This window comes from Furipterus horrens, unplaced genomic scaffold, assembly GCF_987537825.1.
Source record: "Furipterus horrens unplaced genomic scaffold, mFurHor1.1.pri manual_scaffold_2, whole genome shotgun sequence".
In the NCBI taxonomy this organism is placed as follows: Eukaryota; Metazoa; Chordata; class Mammalia; order Chiroptera; family Furipteridae; genus Furipterus; species Furipterus horrens.
In genome coordinates this window covers 79,693,824-79,713,788 of record NW_028327172.1, presented here as the reverse complement: position 1 = coordinate 79,713,788, position 19,965 = coordinate 79,693,824, and the positions used below count along the sequence as shown (strand labels likewise).

Genomic DNA, 19,965 nt, shown 5'->3' with positions numbered 1-19,965 from the left:
CAAATGATAAATCTTTTTTTTCTTCATACAAGTCTGCATTTAAAAAAAATGCTTACACGGGACATATATTTGACAGTTTTAATTTCCTAACAGTTTTGAAAATTTGTCCTTTGAGACTTTTTTAAATGGCTAAGTTTTTAATATTTTTAAAATACTAAGTGACTATATTTATTGTGACCCCACAATAAGAAACCCAATAAATCCAGTATATGTATAACAGGGTACTTCTATATTTTTAACTATATAATTTTTTTTTGAACACAGATGATTATAATGAAGACATAATTATGCTGTAGTTTCTTCTTAGTTGCTTTTTCAAATTATTAATTTGTAATAAAACAGTTGCAATTCCATTTAAGGGCACAATTAGAGAATGAAAAGAAGAAAAGAGAAATAGCAGAAAAGGAAAAGGAAAAAATAGAGCGGGAAAAGGAAGAGCTAATGGAGCGTCTAAGGCAAATTGAAGAGCAGACACTGAAAGCCCAGAAAGGTAAAAGTTTCTTTTTGACCTTGAATTCAAAATCATTGCTCTGTTGTCAGGCAGTAGTATTTCCTTACTACTATTAAAACCGATTTGTCTTACAGAGAATAAGTACATTTAATGGCCAAATTAAACAGTGAAATTACAACATAAGCATGTTTAAAGCACATTCAACTATACAATTCTAATATGTTCTTTCTCTTTAGTTACTTAAACATATATTTTCATGTGCACTTTTATTCTGTATTGTAAATGACTAAGTATATTAATTTATTTCTGTTCGGGGTTCTATAAACAAGAACACATTTTCAATACTTTCTGGCATGTAAACAAAAAAGCGTTTATGCCGTGCTTTATGGATACTTAAGTACCTTAAGGCATCCAAGTAATTTAAGGCATTTTTAAAGCTATTCTGCCTATACAAATTCTTTTTGGACTCAATCTCTAAATTGGTTTTAGTATCTTAAAAAATACACAACACAGAGATGTTGTGAAGAGTCTACTTCCTAAGCAGTGTATAACCAGAATGCTACAGTGTATAGACGGGTACATGAGATTTGGAGAGTGTGCTTTATATTAAATAACTCTAGGATATATTTCAATCAACAAATAGTGGGAGAACAAAAGAAAAGTATTGAACAAAATAAGATGTTTGTCTCCTTCCTAAGCAATAATATCTCGGGGCTAACATGAAATCAACTATTTATAAAACTTTTCCTGACAGCTAGTAGAACCAGCCATTAGTTTGTTGGAAATAGAAGTTTATTATTCTGTGTAAGGTTTATTAAATAATGACCTCATACAGGTTTATTTTAATTCCTAACACCAGCCTGCTGTGGTGGGGAGGCGCTCTGGAGCAGTGGGTAGAATAATTTGCAATGGGTCTCTAGGGGAAGAAGTCACAAAAATTGCTATAAATCCACAGACTGGTTGATTATTTTAACTCCGAGAGGATTGGAAATAATAATTTCTAAGGGATGAAACAGAAGAAGCCTGGGTTTTATTCTAACTCATTTAGAGACCTTGCTTCCCAGAGCTAGAAAAGGCCTAGAAACTATTTAGTTCAAACCCCAGAGGTAGGAAAGAGACTTGTTCCCAGGCCACAACACAAGGACAGAACTTAATCTTCTGAATTCTAGCTTGATGTTGTTTCTACCACTCTAGATGCCTTTTTCATGCATCGAAGCAGACATTCATAAGGTGCCTGTTTTTGTGCTGCATTTTAGGAATACAAATATAGCATGCCGGGAGTGAAGTCTGTGGTGGCAAAAATATTAATAAAGTGAGATAATGTGTACTAAATGCCCTGTGAATAGTATGAGCAATGCTTTTAGAGATAGAATGCTGTAAAACAAACAAATTCTGGAATGTACTAAAGCGGGTTTTTGAAGAAATTTATGATATTGGTCTGATTTTAAAGAAGAGATTGAATGATAGGTATTTATATAATACCTTTTCTGAGAGAATAGCTACTTACTAAATATTTTAATCTCATTTATTTAGGATGTATAATAAACATATTAATAATTTACACACAGAAAACTACTGAACTAAAGAAATACTAAAGAATATAAGGAAGATAGAACATGGGAAAGACTATAGAACATCCCTATCAAGACCATTTTAAATCAGTCTTCTTAAGGAAAAGGACGTTCAGTTTATTTTTCTAGTAATAAACCTTTTCCATGCTGCCCTAAAGTCTCTATGATTGTCTTATAAATTATGCTAAATTCTCATTCAAATGCAGTAACTCTGACCATATCTAAGTCATGATATGTGGTAGATAAACCTATAATTTTTTTGAGAAGAAACTTTTCTGTACTTCATTATTATCATTTTATTTTTTAAAAATTTTTATGAAGTAATTATTTGAAATGGGTCAAATAATTTAATAAAATCATTCTTCCATTTTACATTTCTATAATGTATTAGTGTTAATTATCTTTTTATAACCATCCTTAAATTAAATTGATGGCTATATTTGGGATATAATACAGCCAGGCTTGCATTCAGTTACTGTTCCAACAAATAACAAAGTGAGTTCCCACCTTCAAAAAGACAACACAGGAAAGAATTAGGGGTGTAGTGATTTTATTCTGGGTACTTATTAAGCAGTGTGTAATATGTATGCACTGTTCTTAATAGATAGTGCAGATCGTTCTATGTAGTTTTAAGTGCAGTGAAGGGAGTAGGCATGTTGATGTGATAAAAGTAGTTGATGTGAGTAGGAGGGTTTGTCCACTTTCAGTTTACATTGTTTACAAATAGGAGCTAAGCTTTAATTTTGTCTTTAACTTAGCCTATGACCATAAGCAAATCATTTTAACGTCTTGATTTTCTAATGTTCCTAATTTCTAAAATGGAAGTAAATAATTCATAACTTAGTTTTCTGAGATTTTCTGAAATTTATAGTTACATTTAAAATCTTTTTTCTTTTAATATGTTTTATTGATCATACTGTTACAGTTGTCCCAATTTCCCTTCCCTCTGCTCCCCTCCACCCGGTGACCCACCTCCCTCCAGTTGTCCCCCCCTTTTAGTCCATGTCCATTGGTTGTGCATATAGTTCTTCTCAACCTCTCCCTGTCTACTCCATTCCCTCCTACTATGCTTCTTAATTCCTGTTTCATCTCCCTCCCTTACCCCCTTACCCCTCCCTGCTGACCTCCCCCCAATATCTTCCCCATACCTATAGTTCTTTTCCCACTCTCGTTGCCTATTTAGTTTGCCTTTGTTTCAATTCCCTAGCTTCTGTTGTTGGTTCTTGTGATGCAGTTTTCATTTTAGTGTTCATAGTTTTGATCCTCCTTTCTCTAAACCAGTCCCTTTAACATCTCATATAATAGTGGTTTGGATCTAATGAACTCTTTCACTTTTAGTTTGTCCTGGAAGCACTTTCTCTGCTCTTCTATTCTGAATGACAATTTCGCTGGGTAGAGTATTCGTGGTTGTAGGTTTTGGATTTTCATTACTTTGAATATCTCTTGCCTGCAGGGTCTCCCTTGAGAAATCAGTTGATAGTCTAATTGGGACCCCTTTGTACATGATTCTTTTCTTCTCTCTTGCTGCTTTTAAGATTCCCTCTTTATCTTTAACTTTTGACATTTTGATTATAATGTGTCTTGGTGTGGTTCTCCCTGGGTCCAGTTTTTCTGGAACTCTCTGTGCTTCCTGGACCTGTAAGTCTTATTTCCTTCCCCAAGTTTGGGAAGTTCTGCTTTATTATATTTTCACTTAATTTTTCAATTTCTAGTTCTTCTTCTTTGCCCTCTGGCAATCCAATTATTCTTACATTCGGTCTCTTATAGCTGTCCCAGAGGTTTCTGATCATCTCCTCATTTTCCTTGCTTCCTGTTTCCTCTTTCCGCACTGGTTGACTGTTTGTTCCTTCTCTATGTTCCGGTTTGTTGATTTGAACTCTGGATTTTATTTCCTCACCATCTGTCTCGTATGTGATTTTGTTCTTTTCAGTATGAGTGTTTTTCAATCCTTTCTCGTCTTTTTCCAAATCTTTTGTTAATTCTGTAAGCCACCTGATAACAATGGCCCTGAACTGAGCCTCTGACAGGTTCTTATTTGTTCATCTGTCAGATTCTTCATCTGTTGCCTGGTGAGCTGTGCCACCGGGATTTCTAAAATCTTTTTTCATTGAAGTATAGCATAGATATAGTAATGTGCACATTTCTTAGGGTATAAGGCTTCATGAATTTTTACAAGGCAGATTTATTTTTGTAACTACCTAGAAAAAGATACAGAACATTACCTGTACTCAGGGATCCTTACTTGTGTCCCTTCCAAGTCATTTTTTCACTCAAATGTGACATATCATTCTGATTTGGATCATCATAGAGTTTAATCTTATTTATTTATAGTAGCTTTGTTGAGATATAATTCACATACCACACAATTAACCATTTAAAATGTACAATTTAATGGTTTTTAGTATATTCATTGAGTTGTGGTAACCATCAGCACAACTTTAGAACAATTTTTGACCCCCAAAAGAAATTCCATATCCGTTAGCAGTCATTCCCATTACTCCCAAATCCTCTCTCCCCCATCTCTAGGCAACTTTTTCTCTAGGCAACTCACCGGTTCTGGACGTTTCCTGTTAATTGAATCATGTAAAACGTGGTCTTTTGTGACTTGTCACTGTCTTTCACTGAGCAAAATATTTGCAAGATTCATTCATGTTGTAACATGTATCAAGCACTTTTTTTTTTGTTGCTGAGTAATATTTTATTCTGTGGATAATACTACATTTTACTTATTCATCAGGTTTTGGACATTTAGGTTGTTTCCACTGTTGGCTATTGTGAATATGCAGATATGAACATTATGTACTTGCTATTATGTTTTCATATGTGTTAATTTCTGTTGGGTATAAACTTGGGTGTGGAATTGCTGGGTCATATGGTAACTGTTTAACTTTTTGTGGAACTGCCAAACTGGTTTCTAACGCTACTGTGCCATTTTATATTCCCACCAGCAATGTGTGATTTCTGCACATCCTCACCAAAACTTGCTAATGTTTGTCTTTTGGATTATAGTCATCCTAATGGGTATGAAGTGGTTTTGATTTGCATTTTCCTAATGGTTAATAGTGTTGAGCATCTTTCCTTGTGCTTATTGGCTACTTATGTATCTTCTTTGGAAAAATGTCTTTTCAGATTTCATGTCCATTTTTCAATTGCATTATTTGTCTTTTTGTTGTTGAGGTATAAGAATGTTTTATATTGCTGGATACAGGTCCTTTATCCGATGTCAAATACATGATTTGCAAATATTTTCTCTCATTCCATGGGTTGTCTTTTTACTTTGTTGATGGTATTCTTTGAAGCCCAGTGGCTTTAAATTTGGGTGGAGTCCATTTTATTTCTTGTTTTGTTGCTAGTGTTTTTGGTGTCGTGCCTAAGAATAGTCTTGCCTGGTTTTTTATTTTTTGGTTTTATTTATTTATTTTTGCCTAAACGTATGCATGTAGCTATTTTCAGTTTGGGGATATTATAAAATAAGGCTGCCGTGAGCATTATTGAACATAGCACACATATATTAATTTTTGGGAAGTATACCCTGGGCGTGGAATTGCTGGATAACAGCTATACTCAGATACTGCCACCATTATTCCAAAGTGATTGTATCAATTTTCATTCCTACCAGTAGTGAATGCAAGTTCATATGCTCTATATCTTTAACCATTACTTCCACCACTTGTTATCCTCAGGGTTTCTTCTTTGTGTTGTTTAATCATTCTAGTGAGCACAGTGAGTACAGTACATTGTCTTGATGACCGATGATTTTGAGTACCTTTGTAAATGCTTTAAACTATATGTTAACTGTACTTTCACAACTTTTGCTCATTAAAAAAATTGGATTTTCTTCTTTTTCAGATTGATCTGTAGGAGTTCTTTGCATGTATTGTAAAGTATCTTCTCTCTATGCTTTGTTTACCTTTTTATTTTCTTAAGGGTGTCTTTTAATGAAGAGTTTTAAATTTTAAGTTCCATTTATGAAACTCTTCAATACGGTTGTGAATATGTTATTCTGAACTACCTTCTAAAAGCTTTGTTTTGCCTGTCACACTTAGATCTACAATCTATATGTAGCTAACTGATTTGTATAAGGGTCAAGGTTTTTCTTCCCATATATTTCCAGCTGACCCAGATCCATTTATTGCAAAGACTGTTCTTTCCCCATTGTACTACAGTATCACCTTTGTCACAAATTCAAGACTGTATATGTACAGGTCTGTTTTTAGACTCTGCTTTGTTCCACTTACCTGTTTGTCTACCCTGTTGCCAATGCAACACTGTTCAATTGCCAGTTGTATCTAGAAATATTTGTAACTGACATCTCATAGATGAGTAATAGGTATACAACAAAATACATGCAGTAAGTACACAGTGATTGTCAAAAACAAGACAACACTTGGGCTTACCTATTACTTGAATTTTACATTACCTTTTATGGCATTAATTATTGTTGCACATTTCATACTTTTATAAATTATAAGCCTGAAGTTGAGAAAAGGAAAATAATTAGTTGAAAAAGGTATTATAGGGAGCCATTTAGTTTATAACAGGACAAGCTAAATCTGCAGATTTTATCTGCCAGTACTTGACTCCTTGGTTTGAGTCAGCAATTCAGATATTCTGCCTCTTTTGCATGTACCCTCTTCTTTTTTTTTAATGTTTTTATTGATTATATTGTTACAACAGTTCCAATTTTCTCCCCCTTGTTCCCCTCCACCCAGCACCCCCCTCCCCCAGCAATCCCCCCCAAGTCCATACCCCTGGTTCGTAAAAATTAACTATCCCCCTCCTCTCAAATATTAGGACCCTTTGTAATCTTGTAAAGGACAATGGGCGAAGGTCTCAAGCTCCTCTAGCTGCTTCAAGCTGGACATGGTCGTCGTCCTACCTACCCTTGGGTCCAGAAAACCCTAATAAGAGTGGGGGTGTGGAGGGGAGGGTGGCCTTCCCACATGGGGAAGGATCGTGCAGACTCCAGGTCAGTTGGCTGTCTCCGGTCAACGGCGTGCTTGGTTAAACAGGCTGGTGTCCTTGTTGTGTTCTGGGGGCAACAGATTTGGCGAAAAGGGTTAAAAGACATCATTCAATCCATAACTACTAGATGACAAAAGGCAGGGATTAATTTTTCAATGTTCCATATTAGGGGAAAAAAAAAGCTTCTTTGTAAGAAGGTGTGCTAGGCACATCTTGCCTGTCCAAAACCCTTTTGCCCATTATACTTAGTTTGGGCTGAGGTAAATAGTTTAGGTTTTTCCCCCCTCTCAGACCTCTGGGCCTTTTCTGTCCAAGCCATTAGGATAGAAAAGAGAAACCCGTTTTAAAGTGAAGCCCACAGACCACCCCATTCTTCCCCAACCCAGCCATTTAGTTCAGCCAAACCGTTGAGTCTCAGGAGGCAGCGCTGCAGAGAGGATTAAGTGAGGCTTATGCATACAGATAATCACTCAGGTAATGCGATCATTGGCTTATGTCCTTTGAAAACAAAAAACACGTGTTAATTTATGTAACATAACCCGCAAACAAGTCTCTAAATCTGGAGAAGAAACTTTTAAGACGGCTAGTTGCCCTGTTTTATACTCTACTACTGATCATTGTGATTTTCCTTGAATAATAATTTCTCTCCCTAAGGTTACCCTCCTTGTCTTTAAAGGGACTACATTAAGTCCATTTTTAATTTATCCTGTTCGTTTGCATAAACATAACAAGAGCAGCAAATGATCACTTATGATCTTTAGTTCTGCTTTGCTGGAACTTACCCAAGGAATATTTGGGGTGACCTTCAGTCTGTTCTTCAGGGCACAGAAGCTGTGCCACATATCTGGCATTCATCCTTGCCTGTACACACCTGTTTTTTCCAAGTCTTTCTGGTCTCTCCTTGTGCCTTAAGGTCCCTTCTAGCCATCTTTCAGGAAAACAACCTTCGTTCCTTCCCTGGAAAGATTGCTGTGGACCGCACAACCAACCATGGTACCAGGCCTTTTATCTCACGGGCTTTTATTACCTTTGAAAGTCATTCCCAGTTCCTCAGGGCTTTCTGGTAACAATCTGAGCCCAAGTATGTTTCCTTTAGGCTTGACATTCCAGTCAACGACTTGGTCAAAAAAAAAAAAAAGAACCTCTGTTGACAACTGGTCTTATTAGTTCTATGCAAAGGAACTTATGTCATTACTTACTTGTTTACAATGCCAAACTCTGGAGGGATCAAATAGGGAGAAAAATATACAACGTGAAGGAAAATCTTTGTCCTAATATTCACTGAACTGGCATTTCCATTCTTCATATTTTCATTTTTCCCCCACTAAAAAATTTTTGTTTGTTTTTCCATTACAGTTGTCTCACTTTTTTAGCCCTCTTGTTTCCCTGCACCCTGTCCCTCCCCTCCCCCACATTTAGTCCCCACTCAGTTGCCCCTGTCTGTGTGTCATTCATATATATATATATTTTTTAACTTGACCCATCCCCTTACACCTTTCCTTTCCTCCCCCCCGCCCCCCTTGTTACTGTTAGTCTACTTCTTGTTTACATACCTCTGGTTCAATTTTGCTCATTTGTTTGTGTTGTTCATTAGTTTCCTGTAATAGGTGACAGCATAAGGTATTTTTCTTTTGTTGCCTGGCTTATTTCACTAAGCATAATTTTCTCTAGTTCCATCCATGTTGTTGCAAATGGTAGAAGTTCCTTCTTTCTTTCTGCTACATAGAATTCCATTGTGTAAATGTACCACAGTTTTTTGATCCACTCATCTACAGATGGGCATTTAGGTTGTTTCCAGCACTTGGCTATTGTAAATAGTGCTGCTATGAACATTGGAGTGCATAGGTTCTTTTGAATTGGTGTTTCGGGATTTTTTGGATATAATCCTAGCAATTGAATTGCTGGTTCAAAAGGCAGTTCCATTTTTAGTTTTTTAAGGAAATTCCAAACTGTTTTCCACAGTGGCTGCACCAATCTGCATTCCCACCAGCAATGCACCAGGGTTCCCGTTTCTCCGCATCCTCTCCAGCACAAGTTGTTTGTTGATTTGTTGATGATTGCCATTTTGACTGGTGTGAGGTGGTATCTCATTGTGGCTTTAATTTGCATCTCTCTGATGGCTAGTGATGTTGAGCATACTTTCATATGTCTATGGGCCCTCTGTATGTCTTCTTTGGAGAAGTGTTTGTTCAGGTCCTTTGCCCATTTTTTAATTGGGTTTTCTGTCTTCTTGGTGTTGAGTCGTATGAGTTCTTTATATATTTTGGAGATCAATCCCTTGTCTGAGATGTCATTGGCGAATATATTTTCCCATATGGTTGGTTTCCTTTGCATCTTGCTGATGTTTTCTTTAGCTGAGCAGAAACTTTTTAGTTTGATGTAGTCCCATTTGTTTATTCTTTCCTTTATTTCCCTTGCCTTAGGAGATATATCAGTGAAAATGTTGCTACGTGAGATATCTGAAATTTTCCTGCCTATTTTTTCCTCTAGGACTTTTATGGTGTCACGGCTTACATTTAAGTCTTTGATCCATTTTGAGTTTATTCTGGTGTATGGTGTGAGCTGGTGGTCTAGTTTCATTTTTTTGCATGTCCCTGTCCAGTTCTCCCAACACCATTTGTTGAAGAGGCTCTTTTCACTCCATTTGATCTTCTTTCCCCCTTTGTCAAATATTAGTTGACCATATGAACCTGGGCTTATTTCTGGGCTCTCTATTCTGTTCCATTGATCTATATGTCTGTTTTTATGCCAGTACCAGACTGTTTTGATTACCGTGGCCTTGTAGTATAGTTTGATATCGGGTATTGTGATTCCTCCTACTGTGTTCTGCCTCAAAATTGCTGTGGCTATTCGGGCTCTTTTTTGGTTCCATATAAATTTTTGAAGTATTTTTTCTAGGTCTGTGAGATATGTTGCTGGTATTTTAATAGGGATTGCATTGAATCTATAAATTGCTTTGGGTAGTATGGACATTTTAATGATGTTGATTCTTCCCATCCATGAGCATGGTATACGCTTCCATTTATTTGTATCTTCTTTAATTTCTTTCTTCAGTGTTATGTAGTTTTCTGTGTACAGGTCTTTTACCTCTTTGGTTAAGTTTATTCCTAGGTATTTTATTTTTCTTGTTGCTATGGTAAATGGGATTTTTCTTTCAATTTCTATCTCTGAGTTTTTATTGTTGGTGTATAAAAATGCCTTCGATTTCTTAATATTGACTTTGTATCCTGCTATTTTGCCGAATTCACTTATTAGATTGAGTAGTTTTTTTGTGGAGTCTAAAGGATTTTCTATGTACACTATCATGTCATCTGCAAATAATGACAGTTTTACTTCCTCTTTTCCAATTTGGATGCCTTTTATTTCTCTTTCTTGTCTGATTGCTGTGGCCAGAACTTCCAAGACTATGTTGAATAGGAGTGGAGAGAGCAGACATCCTTGTCTTGTTCCTGATCTCAGGGGGAATGCTCTCAGTTTTTGCCCATTGAGTATGATGTTGGCTTCAGGTTTCTCATATATGGCCTTTATTATGTTGAGGTATGCTCCCTCTATTCCCATTTTGCTGAGAGTTTTTATCATAAATGGGTGTTGTACTTTATCAAATGCTTTTTCTGTATCTATTGATATGATCATGTGGTTTTTGTCTTTCATTTTGTTTATGTGGTGTATCACGTTTATTGATTTGCAAATATTAAACCATCCTTGCATCCCTGGGATGAATCCTACTTCATCGTGGTGTATGATCTTTCTAATGTGTTGCTGGATCCGGTTTGCCAATATTTTGTTGAGGATTTTAGCATCTATGTTCATCAGCGATATTGGTCTGTAGTTTTCTTTCTTTGTTGTGTCTTGACCTGGTTTTGGAATTAGGGTTATACTGGCTTCATAGAACGAGTTTGGGAGTCTTCCCTCTTCTTGTATCTTTTGGAATAGTCTGAGGAGGATAGGAGTTAGTTCTTTCCTAAATGTTTTGTAGAATTCACTTGTGAAGCCATCTGGTCCTGGGCTTTTGTGTGCTGGGAGTTTTTTGATTACTGCTTCAATTTTGCTAGCTGTTATTGGTCTATTCAGACTTTCTGCTTCTTCTTGATTCAGTTTGGGCAGACTATAGTTTTCCAGGAATCTGTCCATTTCCTCTAGGTTGTCAAATTTCTTGCCATACAGTTGTTCATAATAATTTCTTATAATTCTTTGTATTTCTGTGGTATCAGTTGTGATTTCTCCTCTTTCATTTCTGATTTTATTTATTTGGGTTCTCTCTCTTTTTTTCTTGATGAGCCTGGCTAAAGGCTTGTCAATTTTGTTTATCTTTTCAAAGAACCAGCTCCTACTTTTGTTGATCTTTTGAATTGTTACTTTAGACTCTATGTCATTTAATTCTGCTCTGATCTTGATGATTTCCTTCCTTCTACTTGATCTGGGTTTTGCTTGTTGTTCTTCCTCTAGTTCTTGTAGCTGTAGGGTTAAATTTTTTATTAGAGATTCTTCTAGCTTTTTTAGGTAGGCTTGTATTGCTATGAACTTTCCTCTTAAGACTGCTTTCGCTGTATCCCATAGGTTTTGGGTTGTTGTGTGTTCATTATCATTGGTTTCCAGGAACTTTTTGATTTCTTCCTTGATGTCATTGTTAACCCATTCATTATTTAATAGCATGTTATTCATTCTCCATGAGTTTGAATGTTTTTGAGTTTTTTCCTTGAGGTTGATTTCCAATTTTAAGGCATTGTGATCTGAGAAGATGCTTGATATAATTTCAATTTTCTTGAATTCATTGAGGCTTGTTTTGTGTCCTACCATGTGGTCTATCTTTGAAAATGTTCCATGTGCACTTGAGAAATATGTATATTTTGCTTCTTTGGGGTGTAAACTTCTATATATATCGACTAAGTCCATTTGATCTAAAGTGTTGTTCAGTGCCTCAATATCTTTGGTGTTTCTTTGCTTTGAAGATCTGTCCATTGTTGACAATGGGGTGTTAAAGTCCCCTACGATGAGTGTGTTGCTGCCTATATCTTTCTTGGAGTCTTTCAAAATTTTCCTTACATATTTGGGTGCTCCTAAGTTGGGTGCATATATATTTATAAGGGTTATATCTTCTTGATGGATTTTTCCCTTAAGTATTATGAAATGCCCTTCTTTGTCTCTTTTTATGGACTTTGCTGTGAAATCTGTTTTGTCTGATATAAGTATTGCTACCCCGGCTTTTTTTTCATGTCCATTTACTTGGAATACATTTTTCCATCCCTTTACTTTCAGTCTGTGTAGATCTTTTGTTCTAAGGTGGGTCTCTTGTAGACAGCATATATGTGGGTCATTCTTTCTAATCCATTCAGCTACCCTATGTCTTTTAATTGGAGCGTTTAATCCATTTACGTTTAAGGTTATTACTGATAAGTACTTATTCATTGTCATTTTCCCCCTTTGTACTCGTGTTCTTCTCTGTTTCTCTCTGTTTCTTTATCTTCTTAGAGCAGACCGTTTAGCATCTCTTGCATTGCTGGTTTGGTGGAGATGTATTCTTTTAGTCTTCCTTTTTCTGAGAAACTCCTTATTTCGCCTTCCATTTTGAATGAGAGCCTTGCTGGGTAGAGTATTCTTGGTTGTAGGCCTTTGTTTTTCCTTGCTTGGAATATTTTTTGCCATTCCCTTCTGGCTTGTAGTGTTTCTGCTGAGAAATCTGAGGATAGCCTTATTGGAGCTCCCTTGTATGTTATTAGTTGTTTCCCTCTTGCTGCTTTTAGGATTCTCTCTTTGTCTTTGGATGTTGCCATTTTAATTATGATGTGTCTTGAAGTGGGCCTGTTGGGGTTCATCTTCATTGGGACCCTCTGTGCCTCCTGGATTTGCGTGACACTTTCTCTCCTCATGTGAGGGAAGTTTTCTGTCATTAGTTTTTCAAAGAGGTTTTCTATCCCTTGCTCTTCTTCTTCTCCTTCTGGAATTCCAATGATACGGATATTGTTACGTTTCATGTTGTCCTGCAGCTGTCTTAGAACCTCTTCAGTCTTGTTCAGTCTTTTTTCATTTTGTTGCATTGTCTGGGAGTTTTTGTGTACGTTGTCCTCCAGCTCGCTGATCCGATCTTCTGCTTCCTCTAGCCTGCTTTTAATTCCTTCTACTGTGTTCTTCAATTCAGAGATTGTATTCTTCATTTCCTCCTGGCTCTTATTGATAGCTTCCATGTCCTTTTTGATGCTGGTATAATTCTCAATAAGTTCCTTATAGTTCTTCTGGAGTTCACTGTAGTTTTTCTGGAGTTCTTTGTAGTTTCCGCTGAGCTCATTTAGCTTCTCCATAATCCATGTTTTAAATTCTGTATCTGATATTTTGCTCCTCTCTATTTCATTTAGCACTCTTTCTGGGGATTCTACCTTTCCTTTTGATGGAGGGTTGTTTCTCTGTCTCCCCATTTTTGTGATTCCTTTTGTTTGTTGGTGCTTCTTGGAATGATCTGTTCTTCCTGGATCTGCCTCTGGTAGCATCAGATCATGTACCAGACTGGCCCTAGGCAGCCTGTTGGAGACTTCCAGGGATCTACTGCCTTTGTCTCTCTTCTTTAGTTGTTACTATACTCAATCTGTGATCAGCTGTCAGGCTTAAGGACTGTGGGTGTGGCAACTTAATTCCTGTAGGCAGGGCTTTTATTTCCCCTTAGTATGACACCACTTGGAGGGGGATGGTCTGTCTGCTGTACTGGGGCTGAGTCAGCACTGGCTGGTCCTGGGAGGGGGTTAGTGTAGCTTCCACTTACTCCTCCGCCCTCCTGGATCTCCGTCTGTGTTGTCCTTGATGATATTTATTTAATCTGTCTGGTTGTATTTCAGCTACTTTTTGGTGGATCTTTTTCTCTGGTTAGTTGATTGAGAGTCACTCTGCCCACCTTGTCTTGAGATCTTTTGTGAAGGTGCTGCTAAAACATAATTACACAACCCAGGCAAGAAACCCACACCCTCCAATGTCTCCCCCAAATACAATCCCACTATAGGCTGCAAATGAGCCCGTGTTAATATACTTGTGGAGATACTGGGACTCTTATTTCGTAGGAGAAACAGAAAGGAGTTGTTTTAAATGAAGGAAGGGTAATTTTTGAGCTGGAAGTTGATAGAGTATTAATATTAGCAATTGGGATCAAGGTTATGTAAGAGAGCAATTAACACTTACACTGTCTGTTTGAAAAGGAGGGGAGGGTTACAGTGTGGAGTGTGAAAGTTGAAGTGTATAGTATTAGGATTATATAATCGGTATATACTATATGATTAGCGTGGGAGGTAGGGTGGACACAACAGACATCCAGGTAGACAGACAGCCAGAAATTGAAAGAGAGGGCTGGGGAGGTTAGAAGGTAGGAAATAGATTGAGAGAGAATTTTTTAAGGATAAAAATACAGAGTAGAAAATAGCAAGACAGGAAGGGAGAGAGGAAAGAGAGAGAGAAAGTAGAGAAGAGAAGGGTAGGAGAGAGAACAAAAGAAGAAGGGGAGGTAGAAGAGAGGGGACTGGATTAAAATTCTTTTTTAAATTATATGTTATAAAAAAGATTAGGAGATTAAAACATGATATAAAGTTGCAAGATAGAAAAGGTGAATATAGAGAGAGAGGAATAGGAGATAGGAAAGCAAGAGGATTTGGGAGGAAAAGAGCTCAGAGGAGGGAAGGAAATCAGGAGGAAGAGGAGATATTAGGTAGGGGAGGATTGAAATTGAAGAGTTGGCAAAAGATAGGATGAAGGAGAGAAATACAAGAGGTAGGGAAAGAAGTGGGGGGATGGGGTAGAAAAAGAGAAGGGGTAAGAATGGGAGAGTAAAGGGAGAGGGGGATAGATTAGAATTATAATTTGAATATTAAGAGATTAGAATATAAAGTGTAATAGGGAGAGAGAGAGATTATGTATAGGGAGAGAAGGAAAATAAGGACAAGAGATGAAAGAAAAATGAATGTAGACTGAAGGGGGACAAAATAAAGAAATTTAATAAAGTTGAAGGTGCGTAGCGCAGAGAAAGGAGAGGGTGAGAAAGGGAGAGAACTTAAAATTATAAAATTAACTGAGAATAGGATGCAGGGGAGAATGCTAAGGGGAGAGAAGGGAGGGAAGGGGAGGGGAGAAAAGGAGCGAGAATAAGAAGGGACTGATGGTAGGGGTAGTTAGAGAGTGAGAGATAAAAGAATGAGGATTTTAATTCAATTCAACTTTTATGCACAGTCTCTGGGTATTTTTGGTTTGTTTGTTTTTTGGTTTTTCCTTGCTTCCTTCCTGAGTCTGCTCCTATTCAAAATTCCATGAGTTTCAAATCTTTTCTGGTTGGTTGGCTGGCTGTGGGAGGGTTCTGCTTGATTCTGGGGTTGCTAGTCTTTTTTTCGTGGGCCTACCGCCACTCTGCTGTGATCTGCGTTTAGCTGTCCCCTCCTGAGGCAGCCTCAGCCCTCCTCAGGCTTGTCCAGCTACTCCTTCCCTCTGTTGGTCCAGCCTGTGCCTGCCAGCAATCCTCGCCCTGCCTCCAGTCCTGTCTCTATTCCCAGGCTACAGCTTCTGCTCTCTTCCCTGTCTATATGCCTGCGCACTGTACCTCTCTCCCTGTCTCAAGATCGTCCTTTCGTTCTGCAGGACTCTGGCACAGTCGGTCAAAGTGCCGGGCCCAGTGGCCCTTTCCTGCCCAGGGCCTCTCCCCTAGTCTGGAGCTTTGCAGTGGCTTTCCTGCCTGTGCTCTTCTCCTTGCCCCAAAACTTTCTCTATTCCGAGCTACCGCTTCCGCTGGCTTCCCTGTCTATCGGCCTGCGCGCTCTATCTTTCTTCCCGCCACAGCACCGTCCCTTTGTTCTGTGGGACTCTAATGTGGTCGGTCAGCGCAGCACTCTCTTTCCCCGGAGCTCTCTGCGGGTCTGGAGCTTCGCAGCAGCCCTTCCCTGCGGGCCCTTCTCCTTGCCCTAAAACCGTCTCCCCTCCAGAACCTCCGCCTCTGCTCTCTTCCCTACTTACACACCCTGCATGTCCTATTTCTCTCTTAGCCCCAAACCTGCCTTTTGTTCTGTGGGATTCTAGCGCGACTAAAGAGCAAACACTGATTTCAAGAACACAGTTCTCCCCCGGTCCGGAGTTCCGCAGCAGCTTTTCTGTGCGGCCCGTCTCCTAGCCCCAAAACTGCTCCTTTGTTCTGTAGGGCCCTAGCGCAAGTGCTGGGGGTGCCCGGGATGCCGAGCTTTCCGTCGGAGGTTGCAGCTGAGGATGTTTCTCTCTAGACTCAGGTCACACAGTTTCTCCCAGTCCTGGTTGTTCACTGTTCTCTCCCTCCTCTGGTTTTTTCGGCCAAAGCCTCTCCCTAACTCCCTACAAGAATTCACTTATCAGTGTGCCCCTAGCAGGGGGAGCCTCCAAGCAGCTCCCGGCTAGTGAGCTCTCCGGCTTGATACTGCAAACGCACGGAGTCTCAGAATGACTCAGCCTGCAGTTTGTGATAAACCCCTCCACCTCCCTCCACGCTGCTCCCACGATCTCCTCCCCGTTCACGTTATCAGATATTCCCACTCACTCAGTCATTCCTCCCCGAGTTTGTTCCTCCTGGATTGTCTCCTTAACAGGAGCGAGCTGAGAACACTGTTCCTACTCCGCGGCCATCTTTCGGGGAAAAAAGCATGTACCCTCTTCTGTTGTATTGCAGGTGATGTATTTACTGGATAGTTCCTGGGTTGGCGGTTTTCTTTTTTTGTTTGCTGTATTAACTATACTTTTCCTCTCATCTTCCATAGCCTCTCATTCTATTTTTTTGTAATCCTTTTCTGAATAGAGAGCTTCTGAAGAGGAAGTTCTGAAGATGGGAGTCCAAGAGAGGAAGAACAGTTGTTGGGATGTCTTTGCTGCAAACTTCTGTGGGCTGAAGATGTCATAACAGTTTCTGAATGCAGCTTTTCTATTGAGTCCCCCTACCTCCCTAGTCTGGCATTTTTAGGTGTTCTTTCCTTAACCTTCCATCCTCAGTCAGGAGACATTCCCGTGCTCTTTACACACTTGCAGTTTTGCTGATTATTTGGTGGTTATAAGTGTTTTATCTTTTTTTTTTTTTTTTTTTTTTTTTTTTTGAGAGGAGAGGTTCAGTGCATGATTGCAGTGGCTCGCCGTTTTGCTAAAATAAAATAAGTAGTTGGTCTGGGTGTCTGTCAAACACCTCATTAATTTTTAGTAGATGTTTCTCTGTGGAGGGGCTTTGGATTATGGACCTGAATGTTAGAGGTAAAATGAAGATAAAGACTGATAGGTTGAACCTTTATAATTATAAAAGAGGACTCTTGCTCTTGGCTACTTTTGCAGAGTAAGGTGCCTGAAGATCCGTTTCTACATTATTGTCACTGTTATTTTGGACTTTGATTCTTTCCTTATGATTTGCTTACTTCCCAGCTCTCCTAGATAAGTAGTCATCAAAATTATTTTAATGTCCTTATTTGCTAACTCCACTATAATCCATTATAATACTGGATAATCTCTGGATCTAGTCTGTAGTCTGTTTTGGGGGGAATTCGAGGGGTGTCATTTGGTCCCGTCTCCTGGTATGCCTGGTAATTTTGGTTGAATGCCTAACATTGTGTGTGAAAAGTTGTAGAGACTCTGGGCAAAGTTGAACTGGGTCTCAGGCTTTGTTAGTTGGTCTCTCTGGTTTTCCTTCTCTGCTAGTCTGTAGCCCTTTGGGTGTGTCATCTGAAAGACTGCATATTTATGAGGGCCTTTCTGTTTTAGAGGGCCTTGAACTCCAGCCTTTGACTCCCCAGTTGCAAGAGTGACAATCTCTCTTCTCATCTACTCAGCCTCTTCCAGTTGCTTCCTCCTTGTTTACTAGTGTCTAACACTGTGTATATATACTTTAGGCGTTGGCAAACATCTTGAGGGGAAGTAGCAAGCAGATTTAGGGCTTATGTGTCTGTTCACTCCTCTTCAGGATCTTGGCCTCTCCAGCCTCGGATGCCTTGACAGCCCCAAAGTCTAAATCCCTGTCTTCTCAGCCTGGTAGAACACTGCAGGCCTCAGGCTCTGCATTCTGCTCCACCTCTGTTCTACTGTACTGGGAAGAGGGTATGGGGAGTAAATGGCAACAGAAGGAGACGTGCTTGGGGTGGTGAACACATAATATGTACAATGTACAGGTGGTACACTTGAAACCTATATAATTTTATTAACCAATGTCACTCCAATAAATTCATTAAAAATTTTAAAAAACTTTGGAGAGATTACTTTTTTTAAAATAGTTGTGCAATTTTCACTTCTTTGCATTTTTAAACGGTGAAATAGATTTTTAAAAAATTATTGGGCTTCTGCTAAGTTAAAAATGAGGTATATGCCCTGGCTGGGTGGCTCAGTTGGTTGGAGCATCATCCCGTGCATCAAAAGGCTGCAGGCTCGATTTCCAGTCAGGGCACATACCTAGATTGCGGGTTTGCTCCCCAGCTGGAGTGCATATGGGAGGCAATCAATCTATGTTTCTGTATCACATGTCTGTCTGTCCGCCTGTCTTTCTCTCTCCCCTGTCCTTCCCTCCCTCCCTCTCCTTTTCTCTTTCTCAAATCAGTAAACATATCCTTGGGTGAGAATTTAAAAAAAGGAGGTATATGTTCATTTGCAGACTTGCTAATTTAAAAAAACTGTACAGATTGGATTCCTTGCCACTATTTTGGCTTCTTTTGATAATAAGTATAATTGGAATTAATTATTGGGGGCGGGGGGCATACATAATTTTGACAGAACTGGAAGAACAGACTCGAAAAGCTCTAGAACTGGACCAGGAACGAAAACGAGCAAAAGAAGAAGCAGAAAGGCTTGAAAAGGAGCGTCGAGCTGCTGAAGAGGCCAAGACAGCTATAGCAAAACAAGCTGCTGACCAGATGAAGAATCAGGAACAGCTAGTAAGGAACCTTCATTCTACCCTGAGAAGAAGAAAAAATTGCACAAAAGCATGAAGTTAACCTTGTAAAAACTAAGTATATTATTATGCCTTCTGGAAAGCAAACCAAAGATACAAGTAACTTAATAACAAAGTGTGGAGATAAACCTAAAAGTGAAACAGAGTAAAAGATAAATGAAGCCTATTGCTAACAAAAAAATCTGATTCACTTAAACTTTACATGAGCAACTGGCACTTTGCTTTAGATAAACTGACAATATATTGTAGCTCCTATAAGATATCTGTAGGCCATAAGTCATTGGGTTTTTGTTTAGTGGATTTGCAGATAATTGGACTAGGCATCTTCTAAGTAGAAGATGGTTCAGGCATTTACTTGTCTTTGGGTCTTCCTGAGCCTCAGATCCCTCTTTTTGAGTAAAGCAGTAATGCCATCTAATAGGATTATTGGGAAATCAAATGAGATTATTTGACAAAGTGCTCTTTAAACTATGAAGCATTATGTAAATACAGGTTTTTTCTTTTGTAGGCGTTAGCAAATATTTTATTGATAAAAGTTTAAAAATAGCTACTAAGTCACCACATTTTAAGTTCCTGCTACTGAAACATGAATAATTTTATGTCTGTAGAATAATAAAAATTCTTTCACGTTTTCTTCTTAGTAGCTCATTAGACCTACTGTAAATATTTATGATATTAAAGAAATATTACCTTTTTTAAAAATGTAGAACTAAGAAAAACATAAAACAGCCCGAGCATATACATTAAAGCTTTGTTGACTTGATACACATTTTTGAAAATATATTATTTTCTAAGTTTTGGTAATTTTATTATTTTAGGCAGCAGAACTTGCTGAATTCACTGCCAGGATTACACTTCTAGAACTAGCCAAGAGGAAAAAGGAAGAGGAAGCAGATGAGTGGCAACAAAAAGTAATTATTTGTTTCATTCACTGTCATTTATTGAATATTTTGTACCCAGCAATATACTAAATTTATGGAGATGAACATAGGATACTGTTATAATTTTGAGGAGGAAGATACCTGTGTGTATTGTAGTAAATATTAGCCTATTGATGTGTACGCTAAGTACTTTGGGAG

At 38.4% G+C, this 19,965-nt stretch overlaps 1 protein-coding gene across 4 annotated transcripts in view; it reads left to right on the top strand.

The window, feature by feature from the left end:
- Positions 1 to 19,965, top strand: part of LOC150018882 (radixin) — a 120,668-nt gene that overhangs the window by 63,896 nt on the left and 36,807 nt on the right. For all 4 annotated transcript variants that reach the window (XM_090265899.1, XM_090265898.1, XM_090265901.1 and 1 more), the window contains 3 exons: positions 360 to 490; positions 18,709 to 18,869; positions 19,705 to 19,797. In XM_090265899.1, coding sequence (XP_090122025.1) covers positions 360 to 490; positions 18,709 to 18,869; positions 19,705 to 19,797 — 385 coding nt within the window. The remainder of the gene's footprint in view (positions 1 to 359; positions 491 to 18,708; positions 18,870 to 19,704; positions 19,798 to 19,965) is intronic.